The 20547-nt window shown below is 52.5% G+C and overlaps 1 protein-coding gene and 1 long non-coding RNA gene across 2 annotated transcripts; both read left to right on the top strand.

Moving 5' to 3' along the window:
- Positions 1–4812: 4812 nt before the first annotated feature.
- Positions 4813–7842, top strand: LOC307115259. Its single transcript, XR_013815100.1, has 2 exons — positions 4813–5643; positions 6665–7842. It is a non-coding gene; the product is annotated as an uncharacterized lncRNA (long non-coding RNA).
- A 4961-nt stretch (positions 7843–12803) lies between these two features.
- On the top strand, positions 12804–14758 carry ARL4D (ARF like GTPase 4D). Its single transcript, XM_079798402.1, has 2 exons — positions 12804–12927; positions 13496–14758. Exon 2 carries the CDS (start codon positions 13595–13597, stop codon positions 14195–14197), a length of 603 nt encoding a protein of 200 aa, XP_079654528.1. The 5' UTR covers positions 12804–12927; positions 13496–13594; the 3' UTR covers positions 14198–14758.
- The last annotated feature ends 5789 nt before the right edge of the window (positions 14759–20547 follow it).

Raw genomic sequence — 20547 nt, 5'->3', positions numbered from 1 at the left:
CGGGGACCCCAGCGCTCGCCCGGTAGACGCTGGCGTGAGGAACCTGTGCTCAGGCCGGACCGACTCAGGGAAGCGGCCGTTAGGAGGCTCCTGGCCGGAACCGGGGGGTGGGGGTGGGGGTGGGGGAGGGGGAGGGGATGGGGGGAAAGGGGGAAGGTCTGGCCAGGGGGTGGCGGCACACCGGGCAGGAGAGAGGGGACCGCTTGGGGATGCCCTGGGCATCACGGCCAGGCAATGGGCTGAGCTCGCCCCCCACGCACACCTCACACCCACCCGCAACCCCGCCCCGGCCCGGTCCCCGGCCCTCCCATCCCATCCGGCCGCCCGGTCAGCATTGACCTGCCCCGCCCTCCTTTCTGACAGAACTTCCGTCCAGTTGGAGAGTTTATGATTCTCTCCTTTGACCTCAGGAAAGCTAGAAGGTCATCACGAGGCAAGACTGAACCTCAGCCGGCCCTTTGCCCCGCAGCACGGGAAGCCCGATGGCCCTAGTGGCCCAGGCCCAGCCCCGGGCCGGGCGCTGGGCGTGTGTCTTCGTTCCCTCACGCGATTCACTCTGCACTCCCACTCCTGTGAGGCGGACAGTCACCTTCGCCGTCTTCGAATCGTCATCGTCATCGTCATCACCAGCCATTATTGTCGGGTCAGGTCCGCGGTGAGGGGTGTGTGTGTGAGGGTGAGGGTGAGGGTGGGTGGGTAATTTAGTGGAGTGTCCACAAAACTCTTCAGGAATCAAGAGAAATACTACTTCAATACAACTTGTCTTGATGATGAGGTAGCCATCTTGATTACCGTTTTTTTTGTTTGTTTTTGGTGCTCCCTTAATTTTTTCGTTTTCCCAAGGCAAGTGCCTCACTCATCTCATTCCACTCTACCCCCCGCCTTGTCATCCCCATCCCCATCCCCATCGCCATCCCGCTGGCCTGCGCTGTCTCAGCCGACAGCCACATGCAGCTGCCGAGCCCCGGACGTGCGGTCAGTGCTCTCTGAGGGGTGCCCTGCCCTGAGTGCACAGCACACATGGGATTCTGAAGACTTGGCATAAGATATGCAAGATATCTGAATTTTTATAGGGATTACATATTGAAGCAATATTTTTGATATATTGAGTTAAATAAAATAAACGATTTCACCCATTTTTCTTTATTTTATATTTTTAAATGTGGCTACTAGAAAAGTAGAAATTCCATTTGCGACGCACACATTTCTAGTGGACAGCACCGTTACAGACCGAAGCTCAGAGAGGCTAAGCGCTTTGCCAAAGGTCACACAGCTCACGTGAAGCCAAGTCGGGATTCAGGCAGTTTGTTAACCGCGTGGGACCTCGGGCCTGTTAAACTGTGCAACGGGGACAGCGATAACCCCTCTCTGACCAGGGTCCTCGTGGACGTGCCAAGCACACATTGGCCCCTCTTTACTGTGAGTGCCCTCTAGGGAAAGTCACTTCCCATCCGCACAACAGAGACGACGTCCCTTCTGTAGTGTTGGGAAGGCCCGCCCCCGCCCCCATCCTGGGCACTCCTGCTTCACACCCCTCTTTACCTGGCTTCGTTTCTCTGCCGGCTGTCAAGTCATTATGGACACCCATACCCGTGATCGTCACATGGCATACATAGAGGTACACAGACATAGACAGATACATGCGGACACAGAGGTGTAGAGGCACATTGACAAACATGCACACCTTAGAGAAGCAAATAAGCTTGTCACCCTGATGGCGGAGATTTTGTTTGCTGCTCTACCCTCCGCAGCTAGGACCGTGTTCGGCACGTACTTGGCACTTGATAGGTATTTGTTGACTGAGAGACAACATGGAATGTGCTTAGCCTGCACCTGACGTGACCCTTCCTCAGGCATTCCCATCCCGTGATCTCTGTTGAGACCCGTGCGTGTGAAACCATCTTGCGCTCACTCCTTTGGCTTCCCCAAGCATTGGTTCATCGCCTCCTTGCCTTGTCCTGGCTGGTAGTGTGGCCATTTGGACGGGTGTCCTAGTCTCTAGCCCGGGGTTGGGCGCGCCCCCCCGAGGGCGGGAAGTTGGCCTGGCGGGTCTCTCCTCGCCAGCACCCGCGCAGGAGTGTCACGTCACATTCCAAGCAAGCGAACTAAGCGCTCGCAAGCCAAACCACAGAAAAGAGCGGCACATCCTTCGGAAGCACACGAAGAGCTTCTAGACAGGGTGGAGAGAACCCCCTTCAGCTTAGAGCAAGATGGCGGCCGCTACAGGAAGAGCTCAGGCAGAGCCGAAGTCTTTCTTTAAGGACCCAAGTTATTTCCCCCGAGGGGGTGCACCGTTCCCGGAGGTACTGCAATACCGGGTCGATGCGTGGAGTGGACGGAGCAAGCTCCTATTCCATCTCCCTGCTCCAAAAATACATTTAATATAATGTCCTCGGATAGAGGACGTATCAGATATTAAACTGGTAAGAACAGATACTACACTTGATCTTAGCCAAAAGGCCGAGAAGCGATACTGACTGGTCTGCCCTCGCCGCCACTCTCCTCCTTCCACCCATATTTCACTCACGGTGAGCCTGGTCACCATCAAGCGAAGTCTCATCTCCACAGAATCTTGACATATATACAAACCATTAGACTCTGTGGAGAGTTTTTTTCAATTCTCTACGTTTTTAAGGACATTTTTATCTCCGCTTGGCGCGGTGGCCAAAGGGCCGATGCTCATTTGCATGCCCCGCCTTTTCCGTGCGGGTAGGCCTACCCTACCGGCGCCGTTCGGGCTTCCGCCCCCTCCTCGGACGACTCTGCGCGCAGAAGCGGAAGGGGGGCTGTGGCCGAGCTCTTCCGCGGCACGAGCTCTAGCGAAATGACGCGACCCAGGGGATTTGGGCGGCGGCCGACCGAGCGGTCGGGGGACTGGAGTTGAAGCAGACGGGTCCTAGTTCCGAAGGAAGCCGTCGGGTCATGGCTGGGAAGACGAGAGGGTCCCCCGGGGCTGGCTCGGTCCAGGCCCAGGACTCCACCGGCCGAGAAGCGCCCGTCCGGGGTCGCCTGGGCAGGGGCTGCGGAGAACAAAGTTGGTCCCGGCCCTGCGGCCCTGCGAGGGCTGACTCCCTCCCGGGAAGGAGCTCTGCCAGGACCCCCGCCCTACCCTGTCGGCAGGGCACTGGGCCAGGCGCCTTCACCTCCCGAGCCTCAGCGTCCCCAGACGAGCGAGAAGGGGAGAAGTGGGGACCTTCACGCCCGCCTTGGGGGACTGAGGACGCATAAGCGGAGCGCCCGAGGCCACCTTGGTTTAGCCTAGACGAGTGTGGATCCCGTGTGTGCAGAGATGGGGACCCAGCCGGCCGGTGCAGCGGCTGAGAGCGTGGACGCGGAGGACCTGGGCCCTACCCCGCGTCCCTCGGTGACCCCGTGACCTGGTACTTCACTCGCCTCCTGGCTGAACCCCTGCCTTCCATATGTCACCTGTACAGAATGAGGTGAGACATGAACAGACGTAGGTACTAGGAATGATGAGACGTGGCCGGCGTACAGAATACCGGTCAGAACCAAACACGAGGGAGAATGTCTCGGGAAGGTCACTTCTCCCCCGGTTAGCCCTTCCATCTGGGACGGTGGTTCCCGACCTTTTCTGTGGCCGGGCCCCACCTAAGCATCTCCGGAATCCTGATGCCCCCCGCACCCCCACAGAATTCTTACTATTCAGAGTGGACTCCTAGCCACGTGGAGGAAGCCTAAAAGGCCATTACTTGGTCTTAACAAGCTTCCAAAGAGCATGGCATCCACCAAAGGGAAAAATAAAAGATCGAAAGGACAGTTGAAGCACTGAGGAAGAAATTGTAAAAAATAAAAATAAATGGTATAAAGTGACATGAAAAAGTAGCAAATAAAGTTTCAAAACATATAACAGAGAACTGAGTTCAGGCATAGATCTGACTTGATTTTTTCCCTGGATGCCTACCCAGTTGTCCCAGCATCATATATGGAATAGCCCATCCCTGTGGTCGGCAAACTGCAGCGCGAGCCATGTGCGGCTCCTTGGCCCCTTGAGTGCGGCTCTTCCACAAAATGCCATGGCCTGGCTGAGTCTATTTTGAAGAAGTGGCGTGAGAAGAAGTTTAAGTTTAAAAAATTTGGCTCTCAAAAGAGATTTCAATGGTTGTACTGTTGATATTTGGCTCTGTTGACTAATGAGTTTGCCGACCACTGGCCATTTCAGATGCCACCTCTATCGTATAAAAATTTTATCTCTCTCTCCAGATAGGTTTATTTTTACACTCATTTCTGGGCTTTTCTTTTTTTAAAAAAGTCTTCTGCCTTTTAAAAAACGTGTCTATTCAACTGATTCTGTGGGTCACGCCTGCCACAGTGTGGGCCCTGGGATGGCGCAGGCGAATGTGACCCTGTGCCCGTGGTGGGCGAGGGCGGCTGGTCTCCTCCATCCCCTTCTGGCTGCCACTCAGCCACATCCGCCCGTCGCGAAGCTGCTGGGGCAGCCGGTGCGCGACCGGAGAACGTCCGTCTGCCCGGCCCAGGCTGCCAACGGCAGGCGCTCCCGTTAGAGTGTTCCGCCTCGGGGTCGGGGGGGCTGCGGGGCTGCGGGTGCCTGGCCTGCAGGGAGGACCCTCTCCGGCCTGCGCCGTGTGCCGGCCGCAGTCCTGCCCGCGCGGTTGCACCCTGGCCTCTTGGACAGCTCCGTGGGGTTCTTTTCGTCACAGAAGTTTTCACAACAGCTGAGGAGACCTGGTTGGAGAGAGAGACCGTTTTGTTTTCTCAAACTTCTCTCCCTTCTCTCTGACCCTTTTCTCTCGTCCTCAGTTCTCTCTCTCTGCCTCTCCTTTTCCCAGGTTGCACAGCAAAAGCGTTCACTTGGAAAGTCTGCACGTCCACCCCTAGCAACGGAACGAGGCCAGTGGCTGTGACCTTGCCGTGGGGAGGAGGCTTCTAGCGACAGCCAGCAGGATGAGGCTGCATGTGCCCGTGCTGAGTGAATCCACGTGGGACACCGGGCCGCAGCCTGTGCTCGCAGTGTGATACTGCCCAGCAGCACTGGCGCCACCGCGGAGCATGTTGAAAACGCAGAAGCCTGGGCCTCAGACCTGCTGAACCCCAATCTGATGGTTAACAAAACTCCCCCGGAATGCACACGCACGGTAAAGTCTGAGAAGCGTTCTGCTACAGGACTCGATGGCTGAAGGAGAGAGCCTGAGGGCGAAGCAGCGAATATATTTTTCAGGATCTCAACTCCCACCTACCAACAGATGAATCAATTCCTCACCACTCTTTTCTCACCCTTACCTTCTAGCCCTGCAGAGAGTCTGCAGTTTCTAGAATCTTCTGGTGGTGAGAGACAGAGGACAGGAAGGCATCCATAACACCTGAGCGGAATTTTTTTTTTTTCCTTTTTGAGTTGTGACTAGGAGGCTTTAAGAACTATTGGGATGGGAGGAGAGCTGTGGATGGGATAACAAAAAAAGCATAGAAAACACTAGGTTACCATGGGTTATTAATTGGCTTTCCTTTAATGTTTTTTGAGACTTGAGCAAAGAATGGATTCTTTCCCCCAGCCCCACAGAGGTCTGGGGTTGTGATACTGTATTTCTTTGACAGGCAGCGTTACTCCAGCCCTGAGAACCAGGATGCATGACTTCCCAAGAGTTACATATGATGACGGTTAAAGAGGTATGTATGGGCCAGCGGAAGGCCTGGCCCACACTCCCCTCACTCCCACTGTGCTCTGGATCTTGGGGCTAAAACAAGAGTTTGTGTGCTGGAGAGCAAGTTTCATGGCCAGCTAGACTGGATCCATAAAAGTAGTGAGACTCAAGGAAAAGAATGAAAATAAAAAGAAAATCAAAACCCAACACCCTCCCCCCAAAACAACAACAAAAACAATCACAAAAAACTAGTTAGACTCAACTAAGAACTTGGCTTCAAAACTTCCTTGCCATTATTGAGTACCCACTGGTGTGCCAGCAAACCTACAGTTTCTTTCAACAACAAAAGGCGTTATTTTTCCAATTTTGCGTCTGAAGAAACTGAGGCTGCTGAGGCTGACTCCCCAAAGTCCTCAGGTTTCTTCTTCCTCGCTAGGCATTAAGGGACCCTGTGCTCCTGGCTGGCGGTTTTATATCTTTATTATGGATGGATCCTTATTCCCATCCACTTTGTGAGAAAGCAGTGGGTGGTCCATTTGTACATGTCACTTCGTATGTTATCTGAGGAAGATATTCCACAACTGGCTTCCTGGGTCAATGTTTTTTGTTATTGGTTGAGATAAATAATTTATTATCATAATAGCTGCCAGGTAGAGAGGATTTGTCTGTGCCAAGCCCTTTGCTGAGTACTTCACTTATTTTATTTTCAAAATAACCCTATGAAATAAGTATTATCATCTGACTTTCCAGTTGAAGAGATTGAGGCTGGGAGAGATAAGTAACTTGCCCAGGTGCTCACTGGGAGTTGTTAAAGTCAGGGTTGGAACTCATCTTCCCAGCCAGTGGTGGTCCCAGGGCCAGCAGCATCAGTCTCACCTGAGAACTTGTTGGAAATGCTCATTCTCCGCCGGTGACTGGCTGGCTGACAGAAATTCTGGAAGTGGGGCCCAGCAATCTGTGTTTTGTCAAGTTCCCCAGTTTATTCTGATGTATCCACAAAGTTGGGAACCACTAATGGAAGCTCTACGCTCTCTCAATTTATGCAGGTCAACATTGGTGACTTGGCAGAGACATCTCTCAAATGCTAAAGACTGGATCAGACTGTTAAGGTCACTGGGGATTGGTTCCTGTTGTGAATGCTCCGAGGAGCCCATCAGCTGGGCTAACTGGCCAGTCAGCATGTTCCCTTCAGAGTGTGGGCCTGGTCTCCCCTTCCTCATCTCTCTGCACCTCTCTAACTTGGTTGTCCCTACTCCCTGGTCGTTGCTCCCCAGGCATTTTCACCCTCTCGGGGCTCCTTGTTGCTGTTTCTTACCACCCAAGTCCCCTCCTCCAGCCAAGGCCACCCCATGCAAATGGATGCTGGACACCCGTCCCCACGTGGATCTTTCCCCACAAACACTGCAGCATGGCTGCAACTGAGCTCTTCATAACCTGCCCGCCCTGCAGCCTCCTCCTACCTCAGCCTTCCCTGCCAGGCCCTCAGTAAAAGTATGAGAAATATAATTGAAATTAGATTTTCTGCTCAAATAATGTCCATTCAAATCTGATCTCACCTCCACAACAAACAAACAAACAAACTTGAAGAGGGCAGAGTTGCCATTCCCAACCCCAAACTGTACAAAAGGCCCTGTCTGAAAGGAAGACTCCAGAAGGCGGCAAAGGAACCTGTACAACTTAAGGTAGTCCTCTCCTTTTCTTCAGGAATCAGGCAGTGACAAGCATATCCACCAGGGGGCAGCATCTGCTGCTTTCCAGCCTTGCCTGGGAGCTGGGACTTGGTTTAGGAAGGGCCCTTGGTAGGGGAGGAGGGTACCTATGCCCCCCCCCCCCCCCTCCTAAGACGTAGGTTGTGTTTTCTCCATCTTACTGTTGATGAAACAAAGCTGGGATTTGAAAAATGGGTCTTTGTGATTCTGAAGCTAACAGCTGTGCCTTGGAATCCACTCCCCCACCCCACCTCTCTCTCCCGTTCATCTGTGCACTCAGACAAGTACTTGGTTTAGGATGTTGTGCTGCAGAGGCGAGGATGTTCTCAGTGCCCTGGTCAGGGTCCGAAAGGTCGCCAGTTGGATTCCTGGTCAGGGCACGTGCCCAGGTTTTGGGTTCAGTCCCTGGTTGGGGTTTGTATGGGAGGCAATTAATGTTTCTCTCCCGCATAGATGTTTCAATGTTTCTCTCTCTAAAAAAAAAAAAAAAAAAAAAAAAAAAAAAATCAATAAAAGCATATATTAAAAAATAGGATGTCCTCAGCCACTTCCTAGGGAAACTCCATCCATTCCCTCCCTTCCCTACTCCACAGCATGGACTGTCATGAGGAAGGGACCTGGAATCATCTAAGCCCCTCCTCACATGCTGAAGAAACAGGCTCCTGGGGGGGGGGGGGGGGCAGTGGCTTTGCCAAGCCAGTCTACTAGTGAGGGCAGAACTCATGATGACTCTCAGCCCAGGGTTTCAGCCCGCCAGGCTTCGAGGTGGGCCTCTCTCTCCAGTGTCATCCCCACCCCTAGCCTCTGTTTTGCTCTTCCAAGAAGTCCCCCCCACCCCCGGCCCAGTAAAGGCCTGTGAGTTCAATACTACTCAGACCTTGCCAAGAATGTTCAACTCAGTATCCACAGAACTCCCGAGGGCTTAAGGACCCCAGGGGGGAATGTTTGGTTCCCATATGTAATCATTCCCTCATGCATTCCTAAATTCCTGCAGGATTTCCTGACTGCCTAGTGTGCCAGGCATGGTGCTGGGTGCTACAGAGCTCTGGATGAGAACAACCAGCTCCTGAGCTCAGGGCTTAGTTGGGGCGGGGGGGGGGGCGGGGGTAGGGGGAGAGACAGCTCTGAGGAAAAGCAGTGACACAGCAGGTGCAATCTGATCGGGGGGTGGGGGTGGGGGGGGACCAATAGGGGGAAGTAGATAGGTCCCAGGTAGTCGGTCCTGTCTAGAATGCTTACTTGACTCCTTGTCACTTAAACCTTGGTTCTAATGCTACCAATTGGAGAGGCCTTCCTGAGTATCCCCTCTATGAAGTCGTTCCCTCCAGCACATGCGTCTGCTTTATTTTCCTTGACAGCATGTATCACCCTCTGAAGTTAGCTTCTTTATTCATTGCCTGGTTCTCCCACTCCCCACTATGACGTGCACGCCATGAGGGCAGGTCCTTGTCCATCTCACTCGGGGCTGTATGCTCAGAGCCTAGAGTGGATGGGGCCTTGCATGTAGCAGGCACTCCATATATGAATGTTCAATGTACAAATGTTTGATGTTTGATACAGAGCAGCCCCTGATCTGGGCAAGAAGTAAAAGTGTTTGAATGTTTTCTGCAGCGAATCCCCCAGTGCACGAGGTCCTGGGCTGTGATCTTGTGGAGAGAAACGAGGTAAGAATGCCAGGAAAGCAAATGGTCATTAATGGAGGAAGGCTTCCTGAGGCCAGCGCTGGGGGTGGAGACTGGAGTTCGCATCTAAAGGAACTTGTTGGAAATGCTCACTGGGACGGGCCTAGAACCTGATGTTACCCTGCAAAGCTGGGCCTCTTCCTTCATTCCTCCCTGCCCCACCTTCTCCTTCCCATTTGTTCAGCACCTTCTCTGGCAAACACAAAAGGTGAAGGGTGGGGTGAGATCTCCAGTTTCATATCCTTTATCAGAGAATCAAGTGACAATTTCCTTCTTGGGTGTAGGGCCCAGGAGATCCTGGAGAAATGTTAAAGAAGTTTCAAAGATTGCCCTAGCTGGTTTGGCTCAGTGGCTAGAGCATCGGCCTGTGGACTGAAGGGTCCTGTGTTCAATTCTGATCAAGGGCATATGCCTGGGTTGCAGGCCCGATCCCCAGTAGGGGGCATGCAGGAGGCAGCTGATCAATGATTCTCTCTCATCATTGATGTTTCTACCTCTCTCTTTCTCTCCCCTCCTCTCTGAAATAAATAAAAATATATTTTTAAAAAAGAAGTTTCAAAGATTGTTGAAGAAACATAAGACAATCTGTATGTTTTCAGTTCTCTGTTTCTGTGTGTGTTTGGGTTTCATAGCCGTTGAAACATTAGTTCAAATGTTTGGCCAATTTCTAGCTGGGTAACCTTGGGTAAATTACCTAACCTTTCTGTGCTTTGGTTTCTTCCTTTTAGAAGAATTATACTTCTTGGGTTCAGCTGGGTATTAAAAAAGGAAAAGTGAGTTTTGAACAGTGGCAGTATTGCAGCCAAGGAGGTTTATCTGAGGCACAATTATTGCTAATTGAAAAATATAAAATAACAAAGGAAAAGTGCCTGGCCTGTGTCACTCAGTGGTTAAGTGTTGACCCATGAACCTGGAGGCACATGCCGGGGCTGCCTCCATCCCCAGTAGGGGGCGTGCAGGAGGCAGCCAATTGATTCTCATCATTGATGTTCCTATGTCTATCTCCCTCTCCCTTCCTCTCTCTGAAATTAATAAAATAAAATAAAATAAAATTTTTTAAAGGATAAGTATGCTAAGTTCCTAGGCCAGAGTCTGGCATGCAGTGTCACTCACTGGGTAGTGGTCACCCACCTCCTGGCCTGCTCTGTCTTTCCCTCTCCTAACTCACCGTGCGCAGCTCTACCTCTGAGCCTTAGCTCCTGCAGCCATCTGTCACCCCCATGAAGTGGGGGTGTAATAAACCAAGTTCCTAAGGTCTTCATCTCTTCAGGGCTTCAAGGAGGCTTCCAGCATCTTGGAGGGAGTAACCAAGTGGCTGGTTTTATAGCAGGGAGTGGATGAAGGAGGCGGCAAGGCAGGCTGGTGCTAAACAGATGGGGAGCTAGTGGGCAGCAGGGCTAGGCCTTCTTGTTTGGCAATGACTGCCCCTCCCCTTTTTCTCACCCCTCTCAAAGATAGCCTTTAAAAGGTTAACACTGAAGCATGTAATAAATGCAAGAACTCAGTCACCTTGTAAAAACGGAGATATTAGAGTTATAATCCCATTGTCCTTTGATCCCCCTCTCCTCCCATTTTACCCTGTCATCGCTGTCATCCTTTTGCTGTTTTCATTTTGGTTACACTGCCCCTTTGTGACATGCCCTCTCTAAGAATGCCCAGACTGTACCAGTCTGCAGTGGCTGGGAAGATGCCGTCCCGCCCTGAGCCCCTCCTAATCAGTCCCACATAGGACTAATGAACTTCTAGAAACCTTTCCAGAAGCTTTCACTGGGCACTTTCTCCCTTCTCTGCAGTTTTACAAGTCAAGATTTACAAAGGCCTAGTACATATACTGTCCTGTACTGTCTCTGTACGCCCTGTGATTGACGAAAGAAACATTCAAACCTGTGGAGAATTTTGATCAGACTTTAATTCAGCCAAAACTAATGACAATTGCTGGGAAGCAAGATCTCAAATGCTCCAGAGAATGACAGTTTTGCAGTTTCTTTTATGCATTTAAAATTAAGCAGGGAAGCAAGAAAGATTACATAAGGGTAGGAGAAACCAAGGTGGGGATTGGATTACAGGGGCGATTTTCAACCAGTGTGCCGCAAGGATTTTTAAAATATGCAACATCTGACTATTTTTTTTAATTTTTTTATATTTTATTGATTTTTTACAGAGAGGAAGGGAGAGGGATAGAGAGTTAGAAACATCGATGAGAGAGAAATACCGACCAGCTGCCTCCTGCACACCCCCTACTGGTACACGCAACCAAGGTACATGCCCTTGACCGGAATCGAACCTGGGACCTTTCAGTCCGCAGGCTGACGCTCTATCCACTGAGCCAAACCGGTTTCGGCGCAACATCTGATTATTTAGTCAGGGACACTGACCTCTTTCCCTTAGATGGTTAAATAAAAAAATGACAACAGCCCACACTACAATAGCCGTAAGGTGTGAATGAATCAAAATAATACCCAGTTTTTTTGGTCAGAGCAGCAAAATATATATATTTTTTTGGTGTGCTGCAGCATTTTAGTAATTAGTTTATGTGTGTCATGAGATGAAAAAGGTTGAAAATTGATACATTACAGGATAGCAAGAATATGTGCTTTCCTGATGGCAGTTAAGCTTATTTTAAAGGTTTGTTAACCTAGATGCACAGGTGTATTAACCTAGGGAGGGAGGAAGGGAGAGAGAGAGAAAGGTGAAAGAGACACATCCATTGGACACATCCATTGGCTGCCTCCCACACATGTCCTGACTGGGTTTGGGTTTGAATCTGCAAACCAGCTACTTGCCCTTGGCCCTTGGCCTGGAATCGAACTCGAGACTCTTCGGTGTGCAGGCTGAGGCTCTCACCACCGAGCTACCAGCCAGGACAGGAATTGGAGTTTATGATCAGATCACCCTGTAAGGTTACTTTGGGTAGAACCCCTTTTTGTCCACACCGGTCAGTGGCCAATCTTGTCTCTCTCATAGAGTGTAAGCCCTCTGAGGCCAGGCCCTGTGGCCTGCACATCGTCTACGTATATCACCATGGTCTCTGGCTCATGCAGAGCACACAATGTGAACGAGGTCCATAAATGCCCACCTTGTGGAGTGAATAAGAATCCTATTTGTCTATTTGAACAAGGGCGGCCCTTGCGGGGTCTGCTGCTGGCCAGCACTCAGACCAGCGACTGTGGGCTTTTTTTGCTGGGATGCTTGGCCCTCCCTATAAGAGAAGACGGGTAGTTCAGTGGTCAGGGCCCAGGCACTGGATTCAGACAGATCCTTGCTCAGCCTCTTACTAGCTGTGTGTGATCTTGGACCAGTGATTGAACCCCTTTGAGCGTTCTTCACCTGTAAAATGCAGCAACACCCGTTCCTGCCTCTAGGGCTGTTGGGAGAATCGAGAAGGGTAACGGATTTAGACTTTTGTGGGGTTCTAGGTTCACAGAGGTTTGAATATTGAAGTAGGAAAGGTAAAGGAGGAAGACTTGTCAGCAGCCCTGAAAAATAACCCGGTGGAGGGATTGTATGTGTGTGTGGAAGCTGCCTGGGGAGGGGGATGCGGTATTAGTAAACTCTTTACTTCTCTCGAGTTAAAGGCTGCCGCTCGGCGTTCCCTTTGCCCCTCCCCCCATCTGTCCCTGAGTGCTCCCGAGTTTAACAGCAAATGTTAGAATATGGTAGAAAAGTCAATTAAAACGGTCCCGGATCGAGCCGACACCCGTCACTGTGAGGTCGGGGCCGCAGCGCGCATTTTCCACGCCCACTCCACCGCTGCGGGGCTGCTGATTGGCACGCGTGTCGTGACGTCACCCGCGGGTTTTAAGGGGGAGTCCCCGGGACCGCTGGGCAGTGCGGGCGCGCTGGAGGCCGGCGGGGAGGTCGGCGGGACGGTTCGGCTGGCTGGCCCGGAGGGTCGCCGCGGGAGAGCCGTTGACGGAGGTAAAGGGGCTGAACGGGCCGTGCCGAGGCGGCCCCGGTGCGGGGCCTGGGGAGCTGGAGTCAGCGACCCGAGGAAGGCTGGCACCGGAGGGTCGCGGGGCGTTGGGGAAGGGGTCTCCGCGTAAGGAGGGGGTCGCTGTCAGCCGCCTGGGGACGTGGAGCGTGGGTGGGAGCGGGCCTCCATCTCCCGTCTCAGCGCCGGCACCCTAACTCTTAATTTGCGGGCGCTGTCCGACCTGCCCCTTCCCGCGAGGATGATCGCCTGGGGAGTAGGGGTTGCGGCGTCTGTTGCGGCACCACTAGCGGACGAAGAGGCGCTGGATCCAGAGCCCCCTCCCCCCCCAATTCAGTGTCCTGGGACCTGGGGCTTTATCTAGGTCTCATCGCCCTTGTTAGCGCCCCAGGGAGAGGGGAACGGCTTTGTTACACCTGCAGCTGCTTAAGGAAAAAGAAAAAGAAAAAGGGAATTTTAACAAGGAAGCTGATTCAGGAAAAGATCAAGAAGTTGCACATTTCACGTCTGTTAAACCTCTTCTCCTGTTTTCTCTCATGACCTTTCCTTGTTTAGATAACCCAGCTGCGGTCTCCAGAGCCTGCGATTGATTGCAAGGCCACCTTTGCGCCTCTCCCGTGAGCCCCAACACCCACACCTTAGCTGGAGCTCACCATGGGGAACCACTTGACAGAGATGGCGCCCACCCCCTCCTTCTTGCCCCATTTCCAGGCCCTGCACGTCGTGGTCATCGGGCTGGACTCAGCTGGAAAGACCTCCCTCCTTTACCGACTCAAGTTCAAGGAGTTTGTCCAGAGCGTCCCCACCAAAGGCTTCAACATGGAGAAGATCCGGGTGGCCCTGGGAGGGTCCCGCGGCATCACCTTCCAAGTGTGGGATGTGGGCGGGCAGGAGAAGCTGCGACCGCTGTGGCGCTCCTACACCCGCCGGACCGATGGGCTGGTGTTTGTGGTAGACGCGGCCGAGGCTGAGCGGCTGGAGGAGGCGAAGGTGGAGCTGCACCGAATCAGCCGGGCCTCTGACAACCAGGGTGTGCCTGTGTTGGTGCTGGCCAACAAGCAGGACCAGCCCGGGGCTCTGAGCTCTGCTGAGGTGGAGAAGAGGCTGGCAGTCCGAGAGCTGGCTGCTGCCACGCTCACCCACGTGCAGGCCTGCAGCGCTGTGGACGGGGTGGGTCTGCAGCCCGGCCTTGAGCGCCTGTATGAGATGATCCTCAAGAGGAAAAAAGCTGCCCGGGGAAGCAAGAAGAGACGGTGACCCCAGGCCGCCCCCTCCTCACCAGTAGGGGTCTTTACACTTGGACAGCCAGGCAGAGCCTGTGGCCCCTCCCTCAGCCCCAGGGTGCAGGCCCTGTCCCCCTAAATGAAGGACTGAGGCACGCCCGCAGCGGGTGTCCTGCTTTGGGGAGGGGGATGTGAGATGGGTTGTCTACTCACGTCTCCCCCATCCTCACCTCTAGAGATGTGGGGGCTGCAGAACTGAGGAGGCTTCAGTATAAACTGCAAATCTACCTCGACCTTGTTTCTTGTTTTTCTCTGGCTTTTTAATTAGACGTGTTTTAGGGCAAAGGAAAGTTACTCGGAGGATGCATTTGGTATGGGGTACTGTCGCGCCCTCCCCCAACTGGGAGTCCCCCCACACCGCTTTTCTAGGGATGCCACTCATAATAGTCTTTATTTTTGTGTCTGTGTGAAAGTGCCAAGAACCTCTCCCCACATTTGTAGATCCACTGCCGTTTTATAAGCTATGTGTGTCCTCTGGATTAACTATTTTTTAGCATTTATAAGTTATTAAAGACTGATGATACTGTACCTCTAAGCTTGGTCTGGCATTTTTCTCTCCTTAGTCCAACCTTTCTATATGGGTGGGGTTTGGGGGCAGGGGTGGGGTTTGGGGGTGGGTGGGGAGAATAATTTATCTTGAAGTTGAATTTGCCAAGCAAGCACTTTTCTAAAAATTAGTTGAGCTGCTCCCCAACGGTTGCCTAATCTGCAGGGATTTTTTTTTTTGGGGGGGGGGCGGTGTTCCTTCTTCTTTCTCTTGCCTCCCCTACCCTCATCCTGTGGCTCTTACTTGTCCCTGATACCATCTGGTCTTGAAGATTTAACTTCAAGATTTGCTGGTCGGAGCCCGTTCCTAGGTTTTTACCCTTGGGAACACATCCTTAGGTTTATATAGGTAAATCCTCAAAGAGCCATTCTGTCCCGTTCTCCCCTCTCCCCAGCATTCAGGTTGGTCTGGTTTCCCTCCCTTATTCCCCCCACCCCCCCCCCCCCGCCCTGGGGGGATGCTGTGAGAATGGAAAGTAATTCCTTCCTGGCCTAAAGCCACCTCAAGGTGCTCAACCTGCTGACTGTGCTCACTTACTGGCAGCTATGGAAGCGGCTGGAGCTGGGGAAGCCTGGGCTGGATTGAGCCAGCCTGGCTCTGTGACTAAACCATTAGTCTCCCAGCTCTGGAGATGAGAGCGATTCCCGGGGGAGAGGCAGTAGTAGCAGCTGTTTGTGCCTGCTGGGAGCGAGGACTGCTGGACACCCCCGCCCCCCCAACCCTCTGGGAGAGGAGGGGGAAGGCCACGGAAGTTAGCAGGGATAGTGAGACTGAAATGCTAACATTGCCTTCCTCACCTGCATCAGGGCCAGCTGTGTCTGAGATAACAGAACAACCAGAACCTCCTAAGGTGAGAGAGGCGAGTAAAAACCCAGCACAGCTCTTCTCAGCCCCCAGCCCCCCAGCCACACTCCCAACCTTTGTGCACGCATGGGGTCTCCAGAGCAGGCCCCTGCTCCAGAATCAGATAAAAGGGCCTGGAGAGGGAGAGAAGGTGCTGGCAACCCTATCCTGGAGGAGCCTGCCTAAGGAATGGCTTCTTCCCAGCCAGGCTTGCAGAAGCCACGTTTTGCTGCGGAGTCTGGCCAGTTTAGATTTCTTCCCTCCCCTCCCCACCCCCCACCCCCGTGGCTGGCAGAACAGGGGTGAGAGTGCATTGATCTGGAAGGGTGCCCAGTGTGCATCAGAGCTGGGGCCCGCTTGACAGAGCTGCTGGGCTGGTTCTGCTGGGGACACGTGCTACCTGGCCACCCTCTGCCCATGCCTGTGATTCATGGCTCCCGTCCTCACAACAGTCCTCGTCTGCAGCCCGGGAACAGGCAGGGCAAACCTGGTTAGAAGATCTGTTCGGCCCAGCCGGCGTGGCTCAGTCACGGTTTGATTCCCTGTCAAGAGCACATGCCCAGGCTGCAGACTCGATCCCGCGTAGGGGGCGTGCAGGAGGCAGTCAATTCATGATTCTCTCTCATTATTAATGTTTATCTCTCTCTCCCTCTCCTTTCCTCTCTGAAATCAACAAAAATATATATTTTAAAAAAACCTGTTCTGCTGGGCAGTCTTTCCTCCCTAACTCCATCCCAAATTTTGCTCTTTTGTCTCGAAATCTCCAAGGACCTGTTTTCTCCATGTCTCTGGATTTGGGAGAAGGATGCATGAATAGGTGCTCCTCCCTCTAGCAAAGGGGCCTCCAAGGTGCCAGCTTTTGGTTCTGGCTCTGCCCTCCCTCCCTGTCTGGTTAGGACCATCTTCTCCCCCAGGGCAGGCTCTAGCCTGGGGCCATGAATATCCCAACTCTTCCCCACAGCCAGCTGGCGGGGGCGGTGCGAGTGAGAGTGAGGTGGAGGAGCCAGTGGTTTTGAAGGGGCGGTGGGGAGAGGGCAGCACTGGGGAGTCGGTGGCGGTGGCGAGCTTTGGAATCATCTTGCCTTGGTCCCTCCTGCCTCGGCATTCTTCCTGTTGAGCTTTTGGGCTGACGTTTGGAGTGGGGATAGGCTCAGGGTTGGGGGTGGGTTGTAGGTCCCTTGTTTCAGCTTTGATATTAAATAGACTTCCTTTGACTCCCCGAGGTGGATGCTGAGGGAGAGGCTCCTGAAGGCAGAGGACCTCTGGGGGCCAGGAGTGATGGGCAGGGGTCGGCTGCCTGTGAGGTGAAGCTGAAGGAAGCCAGTGGGCCCAGATGGGGGGCCCCCTTCTGAGCTGCCCTCCCCCACCTCTCCTCGTACGAGTTGGGTTGAAAAATCCAGACGGAGGGCACTTTCCCTGGGGGCCCTGCCCTTCCCTGAGCCCCTCCTCATAGGGCAAAGATGGCAGTGGTCCCCTTCCCACGCCCTCTCCGATTCTCCTGTCTGCATTTGCTTAGGGAAGAGAAAAGGCAAAGAGGAAGAAAGAAGTTCCTAAGTCCCAGAGGGGGCATGACTTGCCCAAGGACCCAGGACTCCTTGGTGGTACATCCAGATCCTCCCTCCCTTCCAGGCCGGCTCTTTGTACTCCTGGCACAGACAACAGGGGATAGGAGCTAAGCGGCATCTCAGCGCTCTGACCTCCCTTCCCTCCCTCCTTCCCGCCTTGATTAGACGAAGGGCCGGCTTTCCGCTCCCCTACTCCCCTTCCTGAGGAGTGGCCGTTTTATCTCTGAAGCCCAGGACAGCTCTGGCCTCAAATCTGGCCAGACGTCCCCACCCTCCTTTCACACTGTCATTCTAAGTCCTTGTTGAGATGGACAGCTTCACTGGGCCTGGGAAACACTGAATTCCACCGGAGCACCGAGGGTGCTCAGGACAGTCTGTTCTCCACCGCAGGCTGCGCTGGACGGAGGCCCGGGGGAGGGCGGGCTGAGTGAAGGCATAAGGGAGGCCCAGGCCAGCACTGGGCTAAGGGGTAAGCAGTCTGTAACCACACATCATTTCCAAGGCCCTCTGCTGGACCCCGGCCGGCCGGGGAGTTTGTGGGAGGGTGTTTTAGGACCTGCCCCCTAGCTAAGGCAGAGGAGGCTGTTTGCCTTCCTTCCTTTTTCAGATTTTTTTTGTTTACTTTTCTCCCCCTCCCTCACCTGCTTACAAAAGTCTTTGTTGGGAAGCAGTTTAGAAACTTTGAAAATGGATAACCCTGTAACGTAAACTTCAGGGCAAGCTAAACATTTGAACAGGGTCTTACATAGAATTTTCCAGATATTTTTCTTTTTGCATAGACATAAAAGGTCTGCATATACAACACATATGGGATTATATGCCATATTGCCATACAGTTTTGCTTTTCTCTTTTGAAAAAACAATTTTTAAAATCCTAACTTAAGGATATGTTTGTTCATTTACTTAGTATTGATTTTAGAGAGTGGAAGGGGGAGAGAGAGAAAAAAAACACCATGTGAGAGAGAATCATTGCCCACCCAGGTTGAACCGAAAGCTAGGTATGTGCCCTAACCGGGAATAGAACCTGCAACCTTTTTGGTGTACAGGACAATGTTCCAACCAACCAAGCCACCTGGCCAGAGCTCCCCCCTTCCCCCCCAAACTATAAGAGAGAGTTTGTTAAGAAAGTCACAGAGGTAGGAGAAGTGAAGTGCAGAAGACATGGGCTGAGGAAACAAGTTCCAGAGGCAAAAGAAGGGGCCCTTGGAGTTTAGGAGAGAAAAAGGTAAAGGTAACACGCCTGGGGGAGTGGAGGGGACAGGAAAGGCGGGGGTGCTCCTGAGAGGGAGCCTGCTTTTCTCATTTATGTCTTGGGCATTATTCAATGTCAGGACAAATGGATTTTCCTCGTTCTTTTTTGATGACTACATGAGATTCCATTGTGTGAATGCGCCATCACTTATTAATTAAACCCAGAGCGTCCACAGTAATGAACTTCCTTGCACATATTTTCTTTGTACACTTGGGGGAAGAGACCCTTTCAGAGAAATTTCTAGAAGTGGAATGGTTGTCAAAGGGTATATGTATTTCAGGTTTTCACAGATAGCGCACAGTGCGTGTTTGTGTAGAGAGGGTTTGGGAGGGGAGAGAAATTTAATCCAGCCTCCGCATGGCCAGATTTCAAGGCCTCTTCAAACGGAGGGGGCCTGTGGTGTGGGGTAGACATTCTAGCACTCTTGCTTTTGTGGAGGTAAGAGACAAAACCACCAGCAAGTTGGCAGAAGATGTGCAGGCCTGGGGAGTGAGCTTGGGCTGATTTACTGGCCCTGGGGATTGAGCCCCACCGGGGCTGCCTGGCTGCCGGCGGAGGTGGGCAGATGGTGAGGACTCCTAAGCCCCGGGCTTCGCTTCTCGCTTCTCGCTTCTCGAAGAAGGCAGGCAGAGTGGGCGAAACGACTCCTAAAATAAATCCCCGGGACTTGGCTCAGAGAGGGCGTCAGGCTGGGACTAGGAGTGCGCGCTGTGAAGGGAACATGGGGACAGATCTGGAGCCTGAAGGAGGGCAGCGTAGGCCCTGGACCTCCTTCGGGGCGACCCCTGGCTCCTCTAGTGGGGACCCCCACCAACTGCTAAGGAATCCTGGAACAGGAAGCAGAAGCCTGACCGTGTCAGATACCTCAGCCACTCGGGTCTGTCTGGGGCTCCGCCTCTCACTAGTTCATTCAGGCTCCTGGCCTAATCCTGGGTCCAAGCCCCTTCAGATGGGGTGGTGGGAGGTGGGGAGGCAGGAGGGTTCCTCTCTTTAGCACCTCCCACCCCACCTATTAGATCTGGTGAGGAGGGCAGGAATGACTGCTGGGTTTTAAAGATTGCAGAGGGTGAGGTTTTGTGCTTTTGATTGTATTTGTTTTTATAAGATTATCATCCATTGCTTTTCACTCCAGATGCTGACTCTTATCCTTAGGGAGCTAGAAGGCAGAACTGCTTAATCACTCTCTGGCTCTGACACTCTTCCAGTCCGATGGGAGGAACAGGCGAGCCACCAGAGTGACCAGGCGGCATTTCAGGAAGTAACCCACAGAGCAAGACTTGGCTCCGCCGCCAACTTCTGTGGCCTCGACCAAGCCATTCCTGCTCTCCCGGCCTCAGTTTACCCTGTTGTAAAGTGAGGGGGTTGAGTAAACAATTCCAGATATTTTCTGCTTCATTTGCATTTATTTATTTATTTATTTGTTTGTTCTATTTTTTTTCCTCTTCTTTTTTTTTTTCCTGGTTCACTTTCTATGGTTTTCAGGACAAGGTGAGCGTGAGGAACTCATTAAAGATCTCTCTCCCTTCATCTTATCATTCTCTGAAATGACCTTGTTTGTGTTTTGTTTTTAAGTTTGTTTACTGTCTGCTTTCACCTCTAGGCTATGCTTTTTAGGAGGACAGCACTCATCCGTTTTGTTCACCATTGTATCACCAATGTGTGTGGCAGGCACACAGTAGGTGTTCAACTCATATCTGTGGAATGTGGGATGTCCACTCAAGAATTGAAGGGTTGGGGTTCCATCTCCATAAAGAAGTGGTTTTGGTCTATACATGCTGACAGCACTCAGGAAAGAAGCTATCAAGTAAGGTTGGGGAGTTTATCTGGGAAGGCTTCCTGGAGGAGGGGAGGAAAAGAAGCAGATTTACTTGGAGGACTGTGGGCTTAGGAGTACTTTCTTCACCCTGCCTGCTGCTCAGGAGGAAAGACTTGAGTCTGAGGTTTAATACACACAGTTTTATTCCTCCCTCTCCAGGATTTAATTACCTGGCCTGAGACGCTCCCTAGAGTCTGTTTACCACTACCCTCCCCCAGCTCCTCCCAAGATTATCCTAGGATTGCCACTCTCTGCCTCCCACTGCAGAGGAGTCCAGTGTGCAACAGGTGTTGAGAAGGGA

Source organism: Cnephaeus nilssonii (assembly GCF_951640355.1).
Source record: "Cnephaeus nilssonii genome assembly, chromosome: 19".
Lineage (NCBI taxonomy): Eukaryota > Metazoa > Chordata > Mammalia > Chiroptera > Vespertilionidae > Cnephaeus > Cnephaeus nilssonii.
Note: the sequence above shows the minus strand (reverse complement) of the source record. Positions and strands in the feature narration are given on the sequence as shown.

What these genes read in the sequence shown, in the direction of transcription:
- ARL4D (XM_079798402.1), top strand. Translation starts at nt 13,595, where the DNA reads ATGGGGAACCACTTGACAGAGATGGCGCCCACCCCCTCCTTCTTGCCC.